The sequence below is a fragment of the Antedon mediterranea genome, chromosome 10 (assembly GCF_964355755.1).
Source record: "Antedon mediterranea chromosome 10, ecAntMedi1.1, whole genome shotgun sequence".
Taxonomy (NCBI): Eukaryota; Metazoa; Echinodermata; class Crinoidea; order Comatulida; family Antedonidae; genus Antedon; species Antedon mediterranea.
Window position 1 is genome coordinate 17046023 of NC_092679.1, and position 22096 is coordinate 17068118.

Consider the following 22096-nt stretch of genomic DNA (forward strand, 5'->3'; position numbering starts at 1 on the left):
ATTTGAAAGAATGTGCTACAGTATCCATTTGAAAAAATGTGCTATCCATTTGAAAGAACGTGCTACCCGATGATAATCCGTATAGAATGCACAGTACAGTTATATCATCCATTTGATTGAGCTATCTATTGTGCTATCCGTTTGAACTAATGTGCTGTCTGTTTGAAATAATTCAGGTTTTTTTTAAAAATATGGTTTGCTATCCATTTTAAACGTGCTAAACAAGTTACATATTTGTTGAAATAAATTTGCGGTACACCACGTAGGCCTATATTAGTTCTGAAAAGAACTGTTGAGTTGCTTGACGTTTCGATTTAGGCCTACTCCAAAGTCAAAGTCTCCAAAGCTATTCCATCATGTCGTATTCGGGGAATCGCCCACAAGTGTTTTCTGTATGGGGTTCTGTATGCTATTTGTTAATGATGTACAAAAAATGAAATGAAAAATCATATTAATTATCGGTATGTACGGAGAGGAAGCTCGAACAAGACGAAGCGCGAAACAAATAAAAGCGCAGCGCGAAACATCTGAAATGATATACAATTTCTCAAAACATGAAAACACAGAATATATTATATTAATATAACTTTTTAATATTTCCAAAGGCTCGGACAAGGAAGAAGGGCCTTAAAAAACTGAATTGCTATATGTTAGACCACATTTCCATAACTTTTCAAAACTCATCGAACCCTCTGCTAGTAGGCCTAATTAATATAGGAGCGTATCGCCAAATCATTAGAGAAAAAAAAACATGGCATGAAGATGTAATTAATCAAACAACGGCCAAAGAATACCAACAATTTTAATTTAGGTTTCGATTCGTAATTACTAATGTGGTGGACTAAGCCTAGTTTGAAACTATAGTGACCATTTATTTTAGAAAGAAAGATAGACAAATTTGTTTCCATCTCCATGTTATTGTTAATACCAAGGCACTTTTCAATTAAAAATTCTGGCCTAGTATTCTTGCAAGGTCGTCACAGCTCCAGTTACAAAGGTCGTCACAGCTCCAGTTACAAACGGTGATACAAAGTGTCAATCATTTGACCAGTGAACAGCCCACTGGTAGGATAGTCCTTGAAACCGTCCGTAAAACACATTAATCACTCACATCAGTCATGCCGCTAATGGTTGAAAACCCCACTTTTTGGGGTTTTCAAACGTAACGCTATCCGGGGCTCCTGCGCCTAATGAAATGGTCCCTATTCTATATGGTATGGTACATGGTCACTATCTGTAAACTGTATGCTCAATGGTCCCTATCTGTATGGTAAATGGTCCCTATAATGGGTCAACCGGCTCAGCTACAGTGATTAAGTTCACTTAGGTTGACCCTGGTCTCCCAAATTTCAGTTATTTTTGTTTTGTATATACTTAAATAGACCAAATAAATAATGAAATGAAATGAAATTAGTTCCTATACTGTAAGGTAAATGGTCCCTATATACTGTATGGTATTGGTCCCTATAAACTGTATGGTATGTTCCCTGCTGTATACTGTATGTTGATAAATTGTCCGTATTTGTATGGTAAACGGTCCCTACAGTATACTATGGTACAGTAAATGGTCCATACTGTATGGTAAATGGTCCCTATATACTGCATGGTAAATTGTCACTATGAACTGTAGTATGGTGATAGGTATCCCAATGAAGCGGATTTTCAAAAGTTAAGAATCATAAAGACGGGAACTTTTTGGACATTTTTTTTAGACATTCAGGAATAAACAAGCGCAAAAGCCCCAAGACCAATTTTGAAGGGCGATATTACATTGAGATACCTAATGATAAATGGTCCCTACTCTATACAGTATGGTATTGTCCCATGTACTATACTGTATAATGGTTCATACTGTATGTACTGTATGGTAAGTGGTTAAAATACTGTATGGATATATCTTACACTACAGTATATGGATGCCATTGCCATTCAAAGTTTATTCCTAAATAACGAGAAAACAGTGGAGAATAACAAACTGCAAAACCTGCCCTGAATTTTTGAAAAATATAATATAATACATGATAACAATGGAACTCAATCAAATTGTATCTAGGGACTTGAAATGTATCAAGTTAGTAGTACAGTACTAGCAAGAATCCCTATAGTTAATGTTTTATGCATTTAAAATACTATGCTTAATATCCATATAATGACGATTTAATCTCCAAAGATAAGAGAATTAACATTACAACATCTGAATTTTAAATGAAAAACATCTATTCAATCCAGGAGGCTGCAAATTTATTCAAGATTAGCATGGTATTTGTAGCCGATGAGATCCCTTTAGTTAAAAGTTTAACGCCTTTCAAATTGATAGCATGTGAATAAAAGCTATTGATTTGTGCCAAGTCTTGTATGTTTCCATTGATCTTGTTAACAACATACCATACGCAGAGTAAAAACCAATATAATTAACATACACGTTAGGCCTAGACCTTACTAAAAAAATTGCCTGCTGAATTATGATGCGTACAGTGTGCACAGTTAAAAAAAAGGCCTAGGTTGTGGGTGATAATAGCAGTAAAGAGTATAGAGTAACACAAACATTGTTAACATGCGGAAGCCTGGTCAATCAATCAATCAAATAAACATTTATTGCTTTCATATTCATATTTGAGTAAAACATTATAATTTCTGATATTATATAATATTTTTTTAGAGATATAATACAGTAAATCATAATGTATGAAAAAAAGATGATTCAGTTATATAAAAAATGAAAGAGGCAAAAAAACCCAAGAAAGTATCGATCAATTGAAAACTTGTATATTGGGAAGCCATGTAAGAAAATTATATACTTATATATATAAATGTAAACATATAACTGCACATACACATATAGATCAAAAGACACACACACCAACAGTAAAGGAAGCTATTTTGTAAAAGTTTCTAAAGTTAACAAAATATTACAAAATAGAGAAAACAATTAGTTATAATTTGAAATAAGATATTCTTTAAGTTTAAAAGAGAAGATTTTGCTAGAAGACGATGATGAAATTTCGGGAGGTAGATTAATTATCTACCTATAAATTATATCTTTCCAAAAACCTTGGCTGTCGGTGATAATGGTACAGTATATTACCATACAATGTGCGGGGCAAAACAAATCATTAACATACACGTTTGGCCTAGTAAATTAACTTCCTAAAAAATTGTCACTTAGGCCGTTGAATGATATTACCCGTACAGTGTGCACAGTAAACAAACAAAAAATAGGCCTAGGTTGATCATGGCAATTAATTGTGTAGAGTAACACAAATATTGTTAATGGTCAATTTATATCTCTTTCCAAATACCTTGGCTGTGGGTATTACAGTGCAGAGTACAACAAATATCATTAACATACCGAATAGGTATATGTACAGACAAATTTAAGCCCTACAGTATGCTGTTGGTGATAAAAATGGTATTACATTATCACCCACATGGCCTACAAGAAAACTACTTCAAACTGCATATATTGACCCAATTTAACACAGACTAAAAATAAATGTTTAATACATAAGCATATTTGTCCAGGGGCTGCGAATGTAATCAGATGTAGATCATATGGGATTTGTAGCTAAAGTTCCTTTACAACAATTTGTACAGTATGACTTTTGATCGACATTCTGTGAATGAAATGTTACCATAGTGAGGTTTGTTTGTTTATTGTTACGCAACGTTTTGGTTTAAATTCAAATGGCAGGATATATCACTGTGTATTAATGTATGTCCAAAAAGTTTTTCCAGGGCTAGACAACAATATTTTCCTTGCAATTATCTGTCTCACTTCACTTCTCATGCTAAACATGTTCACACTTCAGTATAGGAATTGATCTAATGTTCATGTAGTCCAATGGTCTAATTCCGAAAAAGGAATAATGCATTGAAAATACCTATTTCTTTATTAAATGATTACAGAAAGTGTAATGATTGTGTCTACTGTCTAACATCAATGAATAAAGTAACTTTACCAAGCCTGACAAGAGAGGTGAATGGTTCGTTGGGAAAAAGTTCTAGCAAATATGCTAATAGCTTCAGTCTATTTGGCTAATCCTATCTAGGCTTGTATGCTGTACAGGTAGTCCTTTTTTAGGGGGGAAAACTCAATTAACAGTACTGAGTACTATAAAATATAGCATTTTTAATGCGGTTGGTAATTGGTATGGTAATGTAATAGGAATTTTCAAATAGTACATTAATAGCACATAAGCGTTTTAAAATGTAATACTATACTAAAATACTGTATGCTTGGATCCAAGTAAAGTACACTATTGACCTGGGAATAATTTAGTTGCATTTGCCAGGATCCAAATTTAGATTGCTTTAACATACTACATCAACCATTGAAGTACTGTATACCTCCATACGTCAACAAACCAATGCAATTACACTGTGTAGTAGTATACTAATTCAATGTATACACTCCGTATTAGCACTAGAAAGTTAAATATTTACCCAAGCACATCTCTTTTCTCAGTCAAATTAAACAATCTATTTAGTTTTATAAAATAAGGTCAGTATGACAATTCTGGTTCAAAGTTGCTATCGGGTAATTTGAGATTAGTTCCGTTGCCCAGTATCTTACCTTGGGCGTAGCAAACTAATACTGAAGAGACTGATTAAGGTGCTTTATTTTGCTGGTGAGGTTTGTTAAGGTTCAAACAAACACCATTTTTTCCCTAAAGTCAGAAAGATAACGGCAAAATAAAGGCTAAAATAAAAGTGCGATTGTTACTGTGTAACCGAAGGGACATGGTGGGGGTATGGGAAAAAAATTAGGTGGGATAATAAGTTGCATTAACACTAACAGTTCAATTTATTATTGTGTCCCAATTTTGAACTAGCGCATGGGATTATACTCAGTCATACAAAAGTCATGTAACACCATATTATGGTAATTACTATGCAACACTTTTGACATGGTATCGTAACTATAGTACTGTTGCGTGCTGGAAACACTTGAGATAGTATAGTAATTGTTTACATAGTCCAATGACATTTTTATCTATGACCCTCGTTATCTTTATTTTCCATATAAATGTATAAATTCATGCACGCTTGCGCTATTGAAGTTCCCCGCTAATCTGTGAGACAATGGCACCTCCTATCTACGCCTCATCGTTGACTAAGTTCTTTCTATGTAGCTTATTTACATATTAAATTATAAATCCATTACTTGCCAGCGATATAACATTGTATGTAAATTTGTATCATTATCTTTTTATGAATGCAAATGAATTAGTTCTACGCTTCAGAGAAAATCCATGCTTTCGTTCTTTCAGTACAGTAAGTGCGCTTGTAATTGTCAATGGAACTTGAACAATGGCCAGTAAGAACAACAAATATTTAACAGCAAATAACATGAATACAATAGATATACCAGTCTCTATCGTAAATTAAAATCCATTTTATCCATGGACTAGTAGTCTTACTGTAGTAGAGTAACTAATACATGTTGGAAATTTTAGAATGGTTGTGATGTGCCCTTGAAGTTAAATTGATTTAAAGGCATGTTACAACTATAAGTATACAGGATATAATTTGTGTAATAACAATAGTCATATACCGTTTCTTATTATTACCATACGATACTCATAAACTTGGTGATTAAAATGCACATAGCTTGTAAACAAAGTTTTTAGTGAAAACAATATCATTAGAATAAACATATTTCACTGTTAGAAGAGTATATTATACTGGTTGAAATGATGTCACAGGATTTTGAAATTAGGGAGGATGGGCCTACAAATGGTATCCAATAAAGTGCTGAACAAAACCTATATATCTTTTCCATTGTAAGTTAAATGTGAAAGGGGAGGGGCCCTGTAAATTAGCATTTAATAGTGTATACAAATGAATATGAATCCAGATTTGGTATTGCTACTGTATATAAAAGCAACAACTGAGTATTGTTTTCGTTTTATTCACAGTAAAATCAATACAGCACAATCTTTAAAATATTACTGAATAAACTTACCCTAATCCGTACAGTCTTTGCCGCCCTGATGCCGTAAGGACATTTCTTCCTTACAATGGTTTTCTATTGAAGTAATAAAATGAAATTAAAATAATAATCAATAAAGATAATAATATTCATATGCAAGAATAATCTGGAGTCAAATGGATTACCATATTTCAATAAGGGAATGGAGACTATGACAGTAGAACAGCTATTAAGAGCGTGTGGCGCAGTGTGTTGGATGTTGAATTACTGATCGTAAGATTCTGGTTCGAATCTCTACATTGTTTGTATCCTTAGATCAAGAGACAACTTTGCACGGATTACTAGCTGCATTATAGGAGTATATTTCCAGTGTTTGATCAACAACAAAAAATGACCGGGGTAATAATGTGCAGCGCATAAAGAGTTTTTTTATATGCGCTATAAGAATGAACTATTATTATTATTAAGAGAATGTCTTCAAGACCTAAACAAAGTTACCCCTTAATAGGGTAGCCTGTAATATAAACGAAAAAGCCGCCTGGTTTGTTTCATAAGAAAGTGTCCCTTTAATAGGTGTTCCTAAGGAGGGGTCTAACTGTATGTACTTTAAACATAGCATTCATATACTAATGCGGTGGTTAAACCCAAAACCACAAAATTGCATTGTTTATTGAAAAATGTAGTACTGTATTACACAAATTATGGCTGTTTGTCAGAAAAAAAATATATTGATTGATAATTTGTTTTGGCTACATCCCAATAGTTTATCATTTCAGTGGAAACACAAACAGAAAGTTAATCATAAAACCACTTGTAGTAGTAAACACAAAATGGCAATAGATTTAGCACTTTTACGTCCCCTGGATTTTCAGGTAGGCCTAGATAGGTATAGGTAGATCGTCATTTTTTGTATACATATTAGTGTGTTGTTTACTGTATATTGAGCATTCATTTAATGTTTTCTATAGCTACTGTAACTTTAATATTCAAATTAAGGAAAACAAAACATCCTGCTATAGCTATAGGATCTACTAGGGGTCAATTTAAGGTCATTCTAGGTTATACGGTTCTCATGTTTTATGTATAACTTCTGATCTGGTACCCTGTAAAAATGTGTCTCTTTAAACTGTACTGTCATTCGAGATACTAATTATCTATTTAAGAACGATTGTTGTAATCAAAGATGACTTTACCCATACCATACCTGCTGCATCTTTTCGAAATCTAAACTAGGTCGCTGCTTGCATCCATCCGACCTATACCGTTTCCTAGGCGACACAGAATCAATCGCAGGTCCAACATTTGCAAGAAAAATGGCTGTTTTATTTTCGGGTAATCTTATCCTCTGAATCTGTTGAGGAGGCAACGAGCTGAATTTAAGCGGAACTGGCATTATTAGGTCTTTAATCTCTTCCTCTCCCGAACTGCTATCGCCACTCACGCTCCATCGGCTGACCCGTGACCATTTTCGTTTTGCATTTATGTGAGTGTTTGATTGTAATTTCTCAATGTTTAAGAGTTCTTCTTCGGAGCTATTGCATTCTAGTTCATTTTGAATGTTCTCTGTCGACCTATTTTCTACACGAAGTTGCTGCTTGGCCTGCAACGCAGCTCCACTAGGCCAGTTACTATTTGATGTTACTTTCCGATCTGTAAGAAAAGGAAATACATCAAATGTTTGTTTGTTTCTTAATAATCATCCTCTACTCATATGATTTGAATAAAAACATAAAATAATAGGTCAAACGGTAAAATATTTATAAAAAAAAATTAAATTCAACATTACAAATGTACATACCCATTATGCAGATCTTTAAAATAACAAGAACGTTTAGAAAATATACACATTAGAATGTAGTGTAGAACAGTAGTAATTATTAATAGCAATGATTCACCATGCTATAAGTATTACGGTATTTTCATAATTCTATTTTTACCAGTATCAAAATAATCAATAATTCTCAAATATTAATATTAAATACATGTAGTAGTAATTTGCGTTGGGAAAAAAATTGCAGCATTAAATATTTAATTATTATTAAATTCTCATGTCAAGCAAAGAGAACTTAAAAATTAACTAAACAGTACTACTGCACTAAAATAAACAAAAATTAAGAGATGTACAGTTAATACAGTACAGTACAAGTGGGGAAAACCAGTATACGTTTAATTCATTTTTTTTTATTCTGGTACTTTCCACAATTACTAAACTACTCTATTTATACTAACAGTAATGGTGATGAAACTCTCGAACATTCAATATATTCAGTAAACCGAACAACAAAATAAAACAAATATTCAAAAGAGTTAGTAAATGTCAATGTATTTAAAAATCTGAATCAAAAGTAATTTATGTATGCTCAACATACTGTATGAAAATCAAAAAAAAATCATTTAAAGAATATGATGTCATTGTGTAAAATGGCAAATTGATAGATTATAAAGTTTAACATGATAAGAACTAAGGACTATAAACCATAGGTCCAGTGTACACATCTGGCTCATGTGCACTTAAACCTAGTACATCTTTCGAGACGAGTAGGGGGTTACCTCGGTGTAATAGTATACACACAGCCACTGTCACACACACAGACAATTATCATAACTCTCAAAAAGAGGGTCCCTTGATTGTCAGCATACGTTGGTTAGGTTAAAAAATAATGTGAAATAAATAAAAGCTATTATTAGTCGAAAAGACATTTCGCAAACAATCAGAAACACGAGTATGTGCAGAATCACATTATAGTTGAAATCAATATCTTTAGGGAATGGGGGGGGGGGGAGATTTTACTAGTTGAGTATCAACATGTAAACTATTATGCAGTGACTCAGACTTCTTATGCTATTTTATTTAAAAAGTGAGTTTCTTCCGAAAGACCTTAGGTTTCAATATAAAGATAGTCAATATAAATTTAAATTATAAAGCACTGTAGATAACTGTCTGCAAGCAAGCAGTGCTGAGATTCATCTCTGTGATATATGTGAAGTCATTCGTGATTCAAGGTCCTTCTTCACTTGCATTTTTTTCATTCTACACGAACACTAATCTCGCACATTATTTATTTATTCCTTTAAAGCTCAGGTACAGGCATGAATTGTAAATATAATATCTGGTTAATTGTACATAAATCAAATATTTGTAACAGAAATCAAGACGAAAAACCATGAATTTCCCCTAATATGGTCAAATAAAAAATTGGGCAAAATTCTGCCAAAAAAAAACAGGAAGACATTTTCAGTAGTTAGGTAGTTAACATAATGTAATAACATGTCTGGTGACTCCCTAAAAGGTGAAAAAAGATGGTGGATATACGGTGGATAATTTTTGCTATAGCATGAAAATAAAATTCTGAAGTTGAATAAAAATACCAGAAATGTAAAATTAGAGTTATATTACCTATATTTAGTCATCTGATAACATTTTTTACCACACCGTTTATTTTGCATAGCTTTTTAAAATGCCCTCTCTATTTTTAAAATTTGTGTACAAAAGAATAGAGATTTTACTGTGTAATTTGAACTATCCCCCCACTGATATGAAAGTGCTAATTTTCAACAAGCTCCTGTAACACAAATAAAATCCCAAAAATTATGAAACATAGGGGAAACTATAGATCGATAAGTATTGGAATGTATGATCAATAGGCACCTGGCCTTTAAACTAAAAAAATTCTCCAACTGGTTTTAAATTTATTATTTCTCAGTACAGCTGGAAAATACCAAGTGATGCAATGTAAAGTACTATAGGAAAAACCCCAAAAGAAATGACTAAACAAATATACTGTACTACTGTATCATACTAGTACTGTACATTGAAATATAGTGATTTTAACAAAATAAAAAATAATACATTTATTTACTGGCGGTAATACCGTTATTTTATCAATTTAATTTGAATTCTTTTACATTTTTTTCATACCAGATTTTATCATCAATTTACTGTAGTAACAATTTTTTTTTTTTTTTTTATTATTAAGACAGGATGAAAATAACTGATGATACTTTAATAAATAATCTATATTATCAGTAATATATTACTGTAGATAACATTACCTTTGAATAGTAACTCAACTTCTTTATTCTCATCTTCAGAATCGGAATTCACTTCCTGAAAGAGAATGTAAAATTATTTTCCCACTATCAGCTTTCCATATTATGAAAATAGATCAAATTAATGTGTAAACAATACCAGTTTAAAAAAATTATATTACATGAAGTTATTTGCATAAAACTGTAACATGAGGAGCCTTGCTTTATTTTAAGGTTAAATATATAATTATTATTTTAAGGTTAAATATATAATTATTATTTTAAGTATGCTTCAATTTGTTTACTGGTTGATCCAGAATTTAAATCGGGATGGGCGGGGCTTTCATTTTGATTCATTTATTTAATCTAATTTATTGACCAATTGGCGTTACCGTTTATTGACCAATTGGCAGTTTTGCTAGAATATTTAATTGGTAATGGTATGGTATATGTTGAGCTGTCGCTGTTAAATAGTTGGAATATTGCACGGCCTGTTAGTGTTAAATAGTTGGAATATTGTGGCCTATTAAATAGTCATGGGCTGTTGAATAGTGTAACATTATGACCCACAGTAATAAACAAAACAGAATATTAAATTTGTAATAATGGTATATGTTGAGCTGTTAGTCGTCGCTGTTAAATAGTTGGAATATTGCACGGCCTGTTAGTGTTAAATATTGTGGCCTATTGAATAGTGTAATATTATGACCCACAGTAATAAGTAATGGAATATAAAAATGACCTAATAAACAACAGAATTACACAGTGGAATATTATATAATGCCCTAATAAACTTTGGAATATAATGACCTACAGTGTTAGTAAACAGTGGAATATAATGACCAAATAAACAATAGAAAATATTGACCTAATAAACATTGGAATATAACAACAGTTTTAATAATAGTGGAATATCATGACCAATTAAACCGTGCAAAATAATGACGTACAGTTATTTTATCTTTTAATTGTAATTTTGTTCTTTATGATTTTTTCTGTATGTTTTACCATATTTTCTGTAGAGGAAAACAATTTTTCCATGTATAACTTTTTATATATGGAACGAATAAAGATTTGATTTGAAGTGAAATATAATGACCTCTAACAAACAGTGGAATATCATTAACAACAGTGGAATATGAATATGACCTAATAGTGAAATATCATGACCTAAAAAAAGAAAATATCGTACTAATATAAACAGTGGAATATTGTGCTGTTTAGAATAGTGGAAAGTACAGTAGGCCTACTGTAAACTCTGTGACCTTATGTAATCAATTATATATCAAAAATCTAAATTTACTATGACCTTACATTCAGTATTTAATTTGCTGCCTGAATGCATTGCATAGTCAGCTTGGAGAAAGGCTCACTGGTGGTATAATGTATCAAATTAGACATGAACTGAAAACACATCATTTCTTAAATACACTCGTTCTGCTATCATGAAACACAATGGAATTAATTTTGGACAAAGACAATTTCTTCTGTTACTCAATCAAAGATACTATCATTATAAATGCAGCAGTTTCTCGTACTGCAATGGTTTAAACTAAATGTCTCTTTTTTAAATCATGAATTTATACATCAAAAGAAGTTTTAAAAAAAGGATATGCCCCACCAAAACTGTTATAATCATAATTAAAAGCTTATTTCCTGTCGTTTTTCCTTTTTTTTTTAATTTGTCAAACTACTCTGAATTGGCACCCACCTTAATTTCAATAACTATAAATATATTGCCTTCTTTGACCATTTCAAGGACCACTGTTACTGTACAATCACTAATTCCATTTTTGAAAACAAAACACCCTTATCTGATAATCAATAATGGATTTTAAAACTACAGTAGCCTCATAACACGTTAGTTAGTAGTATTTAACTAAATTTAGTAGTATGGTGCCCAAAGCCTTCCACTTAAATAGATAATAAGATATCAGTTTTCCTGCCAAAATTCACTTCGTCTTGATTCAGAGAATTTCAAGTAAAAACTTTAGGCGTGCATCAAGGCTCCAGGCATGCATGATTGATTGTAACGTTGAAACTACCAACCTTCGCTACCTCCTACGCCCCTTAATAGTAGGTAAAATAGGTTGCCAAACGGGTCTAAAATTCTTAATTTTATTCCTATTACAATAATCCAATAATACGAAATATGGTCATGAAAATGTTAATTGGTACATGTACACTAGTGTATAAACATAGAATCGGAAATCTACTAAATGAAGAAAACAAGTTAAAAGACAAGTCTATGCAAGTCTATTTGATTAACCAAGAGATAACTGTAAAGTTCATTATTGAAATACACAATAAACACTTTTGTTCTGAATAACCTCAAAGTTTGATCAGGCCTATCCGTTGGTACAGTAGGTATGGAATTACACAAATAATCTTTGGATTGCAACATGGAATATACACTATCTATAATGCTAATGAATTGGTCGCGTAATTTTACGTACTGTATCTCATCCGAAACCGCTGAATGATACATGCTCACATTTGGCACACTAATGGGCAGCACACAATAAGCAAAACACTTTCCAGAATTTTAAGGATAAACACAAAAAAAAAGGCAAAAAATAACAGGAAGGAATACTTTGTTATATGGGCGTAAATAGTTCCAAATTTTATGGACAATTTTTTTTTTTTTTAATAATTTGTCAGATTAAAATTTATCCACGAAGAGTGTGCTTTTAGTACACTTATTCATCCCATGCGAATTAGTATATAAACCACATATTAAGGCAGAAAAAGTTGTTGCTGCTAGTTCCATTAAATAATATAAGTTTGGGGGGAAGCATGGGTACACGCACAACATTTTTAAGAGGGGAATGTCACCCGTTTGTTACCGTATGTCAACGCTTCCATATTCTAGTTTCTAAAGAATTGCTAGAAAAAAAACAGATTGCCGAATAAAATTAAGACCTACAAAATATGGCACTTCACCAGGGGTGTTTCGATCAAAATACTAAGTTGTAATTCTCCTTAACAGAGAGTAAAGGTCTATGTCGGTTTATCTAGGTAAGCTTGGCACTCAGTTAGTCGTGCAGCTCTGTAATTGGATTGCATACCTTGTTTTTTAGTGTGTTGGTGTACGGGTTACTGTGTCGTTAATAATATGTAATGTATTTGAGATGATGCAACATGAAAAAAGAAAAATATTTTTCTGTATTAATATATAATATGTAAATACCAAAATATTCAGGAAACTGATTAATAATATAATTATGTGATATGATGCAGTGAAATAATTAGTTGCAGCACGGCGGAGTTAGTAAAGCTATGCATGTTGTAAGGATTTAATAAAATAATCATCTTTTTTTAATTGAATGCTAATATAATAGGCCTAATTAATAATAGTAATGCCTATCATTCTAGTCAATCTAGGCCAGACAGGGCCTAGGCACATTACTATAATATTTACCATACATATTACGAAAATATTGAAGGTGTTTAATTCAAAATCCGGGTTCAATATTTTATTAGTAAAATACTGATGATTATTTGCTAGTACAGACAGAGCTGAGTACAGTATTGGACTTTTGCCAAATCTTACCTTCACATTTAAGACAAATGGCTGTATTTCATTGAGAGATTGAGCACGAAGTCTCTGTGTAATAAATTTCAACATTTCAGTGAATGTTGAAGGTTAAACCACTGAAATTGTCTTTGTTTTTGTGAAAATAATTGGCCAGTTCTTGGAGTTGGATTTGGCCTTTCTGTATCTCTCCTCTCCCCTTGTTCACTTGTACCATCGTCGTCGACAGAAAAAAACTCACAAACAAAACCTTCACTGTCATGAACTACACCGCCTAAAACAAACGGGTCACGACATCTGTAAAGTCTAAAATACTTATTGAACAAGTCATACAGCCATTAGGCTTACAAACAACAGATTTCTAGACAATTTTGCCAACAAAAGACATTCTACAACAATAGTATTTTGTCACTAACGTACGCCTTCTCTTGGAGTAGGTTGACACTACGTGCGATTCCGTGTAAAGCGTACAGTTTTATAGGGGGTCAGTCATGATATACGCTTCCTGATTGGACAATTTTTGACCTCTTTAAAGGATCTAATAAAAAAATATTTTGCTTTGTGCTGAACATAGACTTTCTGCATTGCAATGACATCTACTAGAGTGATTGTCTACCACAGCAGGATTTGCGAGATAGTTACTACAAGAAAGAGAAGTAATCACGTGGGTACTCGTAAGACTTTACAATGTTAAAAAATGTCACATTTTAAAATACTGTAATCATGGAGGTATAATTTAAATAAAAGTGTAATACTAATTTTGAGGAATGCGGGGAGAAGGGAAAATGTTTCTTAATATTCATTATTAATATATAATATCTTTATATATCATCAACATAATCATATGTTTTCATCTAGTCAATTTGTATTATAAAATAAAACTTGACTTCCAATAGCAATACAATATTGTTGTATACATTTATCTTCTAAAACGTCCTTTTAAAATTGTATTTATGCAACCCATCTGAGTAATATCATTATTATATGTCATATTATACAAAAATGCCTACTCAATTAATTGAATCAAGATAATGAAATGAAGCGAAAATTTTAATTAATATTTAAATATTAATTTATAATAATAAATATTATAATTGCAGTAGGTTCGCGTATATATAAATATCGTTGCATATTTATTTTTACACTGTATTTTATCTTTTTAATAATTTTTTTTCTTTTGTATTTTAAATGCAGCCACGTGAAATTTTATTAAGAGTTCTTACAAATTTTTTTTGGGCATCGAACTATTTATACAGTAATGAAATATCATCATTATTTTTGGAATTATTATACAACTAGTAGTATATATTCAGAAGTAGCAAAATAAATGCTGAGTATATTGTCCCGCGATATGCAGGCAGTCAAGAAACTTTTGTTTTGATCGTTACGCATGGGTGCTTCAAAAACATGACACACTTGACCTTGTTTTGATGATGGTTTCGCTTCAATGATTTCACGATAGTTTGATGGCCGATCAGAGCGAGCAGCACGACGCATCATGATAAAGATGTCGTGGTATTTTTTACTTCATTTTACGGCGATTATTTTATCTTTCTTGACAAAACTCAATGCTGCAGAAAATTCTGCTGGTATTCAAGATGTTAATGGTGCTCTAACACGGCTTTTATACTTCCTTGACGATCAGCATCGGATGATAAACGTAGACTGTATTTTTAGCCTCAGGATGGTTGAAGGTAGAGCGCCTCGCTGCAGCTTGGCTGCCTGCCAGGGCAACCTCAATTACGCCTTGTCTGGGCCTAGCTAACATGTTAACATGCGCATGAACAATGATATTCTTTTAACAGTTCTACTAATAGACCGCTTGTGTCAAATAAATAACTGAAAAAAGTGATAGGCACTAACAGCAAAATTACTAACTAAAAAAGACAAGAGTTTTGGACAAATTTAATTAATCCCAGCAGAAAGAGAGGAGTACATACAGTTTGCCTAGATTTTATAAACATACATTTTTTTTTTACTATTAAAGGTCAGCTTGCATCGGTACAAGATTCATACGCAGAAGGAAATCTACCACACGTACATAATACAATTATAAACTCCCTCAACAATTTACGAAAGAAGACTGGCCTCATCAACAGAAAGGCTCTGGGATACACGTTGGGCCGAGATCCAGCTTATACAAAATCGTTTCTACGTGTGATCGATACACCATTTCAAATCAAGTATATGTTTAGAGAAATTCAGCCTGGTTTTTCACCAAAAAAGGAAAGAGGCATTGATGGTAGGTATCATACAGTAACATCATTGCAGCACTTATATTGGATATGAAGGATCATTTTAAACCCTATGTTGTCCCCCTTAGAAAATATTTTTTTCAAACTTTTTTGTTGAATACTGTATGCCATCGCCGTTCCATAATAGTTAATTAATTTGACCAAAAATTGGATTTAAAAAATATATATATTTACCTGAAAAAAACAAAAACTAGTCAAATTGGAATCGGTTTTTGGTTTTATTTAACTGGTTGTTTTGTCTTTTTATAAATAAAAACATATTTTTTGTGCAGAAGTGATTAACTTTATTAAAATTACAAAAGGCTTATTTAAAATTACTTTTTCTCATGTTTTTGGAGACAATACATCTTTAAATTTAAAAGAACATGAATTTTATTACAATTTTTGTCTTATATTTTATATAAAAAATTCTTCATAATTTAACTCAGAACAATCTTACATTTTGAAACACAAAACTCTAGGCTTAGCCATTCAGAAATTGATCTGCACACCTGTGAATTAATTTGTTAACTAATAATGGGTAATCATTTTCAAGTATTAAATAATTTGAATTGCCAGCAGATTTTACAGAAGATCTAAGTGATAAATGTGTATCAAATCTCCTTGGATCAGAAATGTTTGAACCTTGTACTTTCACTAATGAGTGTTGGCACTTCCTAACAATGCCAGATACGTCAGGCTACACTACTACTCACCAAGCCCTGTTTTTACTGATTGCGGAAAAGGTAATTTCTGTTCAGTTCTCATTATATGATGACTATAAAATGTAAAGAATTTAATAAACATATAAATATCAAATAGAAAGCCACTCTGTAAAATTCTTCTATATAAGATTTCTCCGGGAAAAATATATAAATCCAAAGGCAAATGACTGAGGGTATCAGTGGCTGGATCTCAATGGAGATACAAACAAATAAGCAAAAAGGTAATATGCATAGTGCATTTTGCAGTGTTATTTCAATCCATACATAATATTAAAGCTTTTGGGTGCATAGCTGTTGAGAACATGTACTACAAATGAAGATAGGCATTATATACCAATAGATAAAAGTTTTGGTCCTCTCTCCTTCATCTTTTTTGTTTTCTTTGTAATGTATTATACCATATGGACAATTGTGTGAAATAAAAGTTGAATTGAAATTAGAGTGTGATTACATTTGTTTACAGGCCAACTGTATGTATAAAATAGCAGATAAAGCAGCAGAAGTTGGGTTATATAGTATTGATAGGCTTTATGAAAGAATATGTACATTAATATACCACGAAGCTAAGCAACTAGCAGAAATGGATACATTTCCGGACGATGACAAAGATTTATTCATGGAACAAAGTAAGATATTCGCATAGTTTGACACAAGGGTTTTTGGGAGTGTTTGTAGGAAAGAGTTATTACATAAAACACAGGAGTAAAATAAATAAAAAGGTGTTTAGCTGTGCCTTGGGTTGTGTGGCTGCAGCTTGGGTGGGTGGCTGTGCCTTGGGTTGTGTGGCTGCAGCTTATGTGGTTGGCTTGGGTGGGTGAGTGGTGGATGTCTGCAATGGTGTGTGGCTGCAGCTTGTGTGGTTGGTTGGTGGTTGCACCTTTGGTTGTTAGGCTGCAGCTTATGTGGTTGGCTTGGGTGGTTGCACCTTCAATTGTTTGGCTGCAGCTTATGTTGTTGGCTTGGGCTTGGGTGGCTACAGATTATACTGTTGACTGGAGCTTGTGTGGGTGTCGTTGGCTTTAATGGATAGATGGTACGATTGTGATTAGCCACTTAATAGTGCTACCTTCTGTTTCCTTTTCATATTACCATTATGTATGTATATTTCAGTTGCCATATGTGGCCATGCAGGATTTTATCAGTTTCTGAACCCAAAATGGCTACAGCTAGTTTTATCATGGCAATCTGAAAGCGGTTGCTATAAGATAAATGATGAAAGTGAAGAAGATGAAGAAGACAGTGATAAGGATGAGCATGTGCAACGCGAGATGTTTGGAGGTGACAATAAAGAACAGAGCATTCAAAATGAACATCAGGATATTATTGTACAAGAATTTGACAATGGAGATATTAGGTAAGTGTACAGAGTTCACAAATACTACAGAACAGGTCAGACTTTCATGAAGCACCAAGTGAAAACACAACTGCTCAAAAACAGAATGGCTGTGATACGTAACAAACTTCTTCAATTTTTATTAGGACTACTGATGTTAATTATATCAAGTTGAGAACTCTGCTAGTAATTTCTAGCGATGCTTATTCAGATTGATAGTCTTAATAAGAATGCATATCCTAGGTTTCTAAATATAAACGAACAACCTTCATTTTAGAATAAGATGGACACCCTAAGTTTCTAGTTTTAAAGTAGAAAAATATAGTAGCTACTCCATGATTATGATTTTTTTTACAGAAGAGGGGTTAAACCAGCTGAAATTACTTCAAAATTCACAGGAAGAAAATTATTGAAAGAAATAGTTCTACCAAATACAGGTAAATTTCTAAAATTAGGCCTACTGATATGCATTCAAGAAAAATATTATTTGCCCATCCTATACTAGATGTTACCTAATAATGAATTTGCTTTTACCTTTTACATTGATAGAGATGGCCTGAAAATGGGCAAGAATTACAGAACGTCATATTGGCTATTGCATATTCAACATATACATAAGTTTACATTTAAAATATTCATAACTCATAAATATTTAAATTTACAGGTGGTTGTTTATCTCACATGTCGGGAATAGCAGCCGCTTGCCTTACCATGTTTTTCCGTTACTTCTTGTCGGTGGATAAATACATGGAATTTTTGTCAAGGGATGGAAATATCGGAGTAGATCTAGAAGGAAGAGTTATTCGCGTGCACGCAAATAATCTAGAAAACATTGATCACTTTAAAGACATTACGTTAGATCAAGTTTCCCATGACAAAGATCGATCTGTATCCATAATTGACAAAGTATCCGTGCAGGGTATGATCATGATTTTCATCTGCGTCTGTTTGATGATATGCTTTGTGAAAAATATGAGAAGGGGGAATATTAGAACTTGGATAAAGAGGCGTTTCTGAAGAGAGACGATAGTATACAAATAACGATTGTTTAAGAGTTGAATGGTGCGAATATTGCATGACTTGAAAGATTGAATGCAGAATAGTAAACTTTTCAACTCATGAAATATTCTCACTATTCAGCAAATACTAAACATGTGCTGCTGTTCTACAGTAAAGTCAACTTTTATTAATTTAAGTGCAGTGCTCAGATTTTGGCCGCTTAGTAAAACAGTTGGCGCACATTTTAATACCGGTTGGTATTTTAAAGCAAATCAGTCACAGCCTTGTGTTGTGCACAAAGTTTACAAAAAGCTAAATGTGCAATAGTACCATTACATATCGCAAATATTGAACAGCATGTGTAACAGTAATTAACCAATCAAATGGCAAGGATAAACTAGGATCATACTAACTAATAATACTACTTGGGCTATTTGGCAAATTTTTGATAAATAAATAAATACTTAATAATACTACTTACTGTTTCTAAACAATTCAACACTATTGGTCCAAATAGTTTGTTAAAACTGATTTTCAAGTTTAATTTAGAATTAGAACAGCCATAACATGCCAGTTCTTTCATTTATAAATACCATTTCTTGATCAAGGTATATTGTATAATTTGATTGGTTGAGAGAAAACAATAACCTGACAGTGTGTGAATCCAAAACCTATTGTCTTTCAACTCATTAAGTGGACCATGTTGTAAACTGTATGTATTTAATACAGTTGTAATTGACAATCAGTTGAAATAAAGACACCAAAACCCAAAAACTCAGAAAGGACAGATTCTACAAAACTCTGTACAATACCACTGTAGTTATTTTACAGTATCCATTGACATAGAAATGTCCACAATGGTTACTGCCTAGACTTGCCCCAAGTCATTGTCTTTTTTTTAAATTTATTTGTTTTTATTTATCCAAAATCAACTAGTATACGTATGAAACGCCATATGTGCCAAAATATTTATCTTTTTACTAATATTAAGACAAACCTCCATCTGGAACCCAGACTAGTTACTGCTAAGAAATAAATATATATAGAAAGTGTGTGCTGTAGCTGTGCCATTATAGATAAATGCCAAACTATCTGCTGCTTGCTTATCATGTCCGCCCAAAACGTTACTATATATAGTAACTTTTTAACCTAGTTAACCTATAGTTGACTAGGTTAACAGAGGCCTTTTATTCTGTATTCTAAACCTAGTCAACCTATAGTTGACTAGTTTAACAAAGAGGTCTTTTATTCTGCATTCTTAGTAAATGCAGACGTATACAGTACATACATAAGTGTGTGCTGTAGCTGTGTCATTATAGATAAATGCCAAAATATCTGCTACTTGCTTATAATGTCCGCCCAAAACGTTACTATATAGTAACTTTTTAACCTAGTCAACCTTGACTAGATTAACAAAGAGGCCTTTTATTCTGCATTCGAAGTATGTTAATGTCATTTACGTATAGGACTATCACGACAGTTATGCTCAGAAAGAATGGGGCCCCAGACATTTCATGTTATGGTGACTCTGTTGCTTTTGGGGTCCCAGGACATGATGTCATGTTATGGTGACTCTGTTGCTTTTGGGGTCCCAGGACATGATGTCACATAAATGAAATGAGATAATTTTTTTAAACAAATTGAGTATGTACATATTGATTTGATCACCGATTATTATATTTGGATGTTTATAATAAATTGTTATTTTAATTGTTTTACGTAGAAAGGCAATAAAAATGTTTTATGTTATTACAAGTTGTCAATGGGTGTCTCTGTAAAATCGTAGAAACGCACATTTCACAACAAACGAGAGCAAAATCCATCCCGGAATCCATCACTTGATGATCGCCGGCGACGGGTTATGATTCTGCTTGAATAATAGACCATCGCAGCCGTGTAATAAATAATGTGTATAGGAAAAAGAACACAGTGAAGACCATCCTGGATATCGCGGCGGACAAAAAAATGGTCAGAATTTATGATCTAAAAACCATTGTCATATATTGCGTGTGTATATTAATGAGACAACTATTACAATATATTGTAATCTCAGTTTTATACAGTATTTCATATCTAACTGCACGCTTTCAAAGCTAAAAGGCCTAATAGCCAGCAACATCGTTTAGACGTTTTTTCATCCACATCTCAGAAATTATCTATATCGTCCAACTTCCTTCGTGTTGTAGGCCTACGTAACAACCTATCGATCTTTATCCGTTGCTTGGTTATAGGTGAAGCGACACATTAAATGCCCTTTCAAAGACACCTATTGTTTTTTTGTCTATCGATTTTCCACTGTATTAGTTGTACTTCTTATCGACCTGTGTCTTTAAACAACTAAATTTTACAATAACTTTAGTTTAAAATGAAGACGTACGTATACATACATTATACTCATTATGTGTAAAGAGAAAACAAGCAATTACACTATACTTACAAGCAAAACAATAGCTTTAAATCAAGGTTGAAGTTTGTTGAATTATTTAGTATTTATTACCCCTTTGGAAATAGGGGCTGCAATGATTAACCATTACTGAGGTGTTGCTTGTTGTAGGCCTACTTAGAAAATAAATATTCGTCCGAAAAACCGACATTAAGTCGCCGTCAAAGCAATAACATGGTTTAAATAACAGCATGGAAGTGGAGAAGAGACTATGGCTACACACATTTATAAATACAAGTGCATTGTCATTTTTTATAGCCACATTTTCGGCTCAAAAAAGAGCGGCTACACAGAGTTATTGTAGTCTGCGTTTCTTGTTACTTTATAAAAATGGCAGACGATTCATGGATGTTACCGTATAGACAACAATTACGTCAACGGAACAAGAAATCGTCGAAGGAGGCCGAAGTTCTTGTGAATTGCAACAAAGTGACGCAACAAACAGAGTTAAAACACAAAGTTTGCCAACTAAATCGTTCGTACACTAACTTGATGAGAAAACATAGATTGGATATCTTAGAATTACGTAGCTTTTTAGGAAATGTAACGGGAGCAAATGACAAAAACAAGAAGAATAAAAAACATCATAAACTTATGTTAGCTAACGGAGTTGCCATCACAAATTGTGAACCAGCTGATGCCGCCATAGATAAGGTAGCAGAAGAGAACAGAGTAATGGAAGCTACGGGCCTTGGAGTTATAAGAGAAAGAACATTACCAAATAAGCAAGCATTCGCTAGGCGTACAAATACCTCAGGAATGCCTTTATTGAGTTCTAAAAGAAATTCAACTACTCGTATGCCAGAGATGGTTCCAAACGGCAGTATACGGTTTCCAATGATTAGGAGTAAAACATCAAATAATTT

At 32.7% G+C, this 22096-nt stretch overlaps 2 protein-coding genes across 3 annotated transcripts in view; one reads left to right on the forward strand and one right to left on the reverse strand.

Annotated features, from left to right (window-relative positions):
- LOC140061169 (N-alpha-acetyltransferase 80-like) overlaps nucleotides 1-13956 on the reverse strand; it is a 32278-nt gene extending 18322 nt beyond the window's left edge. Inside the window, exons 1-4 of the mRNA XM_072107649.1 lie at nucleotides 13515-13956; nucleotides 9986-10040; nucleotides 7137-7582; nucleotides 5966-6028 (exon numbers count right to left, since the gene is read on the reverse strand). Of these exons, the coding sequence (XP_071963750.1) occupies nucleotides 5966-6028; nucleotides 7137-7582; nucleotides 9986-10040; nucleotides 13515-13589 (639 nt within the window). The 5' untranslated portion in view covers nucleotides 13590-13956. The remainder of the gene's footprint in view (nucleotides 1-5965; nucleotides 6029-7136; nucleotides 7583-9985; nucleotides 10041-13514) is intronic.
- A 990-nt stretch (nucleotides 13957-14946) lies between these two features.
- Nucleotides 14947-20511, forward strand: LOC140060079 (UPF0764 protein C16orf89-like). Of its 2 annotated transcripts, none has more exons than XM_072106146.1 (7): nucleotides 14947-15190; nucleotides 15484-15738; nucleotides 16310-16476; nucleotides 16919-17081; nucleotides 17566-17809; nucleotides 18146-18225; nucleotides 18453-20511. In XM_072106146.1, exons 1-7 carry the CDS (start codon nucleotides 14995-14997, stop codon nucleotides 18803-18805), a joined length of 1458 nt encoding a protein of 485 aa, XP_071962247.1. In that variant the 5' UTR covers nucleotides 14947-14994; the 3' UTR covers nucleotides 18806-20511. The 2 variants fall into 2 exon arrangements, with proteins under 2 accessions (XP_071962247.1, XP_071962248.1); XM_072106147.1 differs by having other exon boundaries at nucleotides 16313-16476.
- Nucleotides 20512-22096: the final 1585 nt, after the last annotated feature.

Coding starts and splice junctions, on each gene's coding strand:
- LOC140060079 (XM_072106146.1), top strand. CDS start 14,995: ATGATAAAGATGTCGTGGTATTTTTTACTTCATTTTACGGCGATTATT. Junction 15,191..15,483: donor TAGCCTCAGGATGGTTGAAG/GTAGAGCGCCTC, acceptor TTACTATTAAAG/GTCAGCTTGCATCGGTACAA. Junction 16,477..16,918: donor TTTTACTGATTGCGGAAAAG/GTAATTTCTGTT, acceptor ATTTGTTTACAG/GCCAACTGTATGTATAAAAT.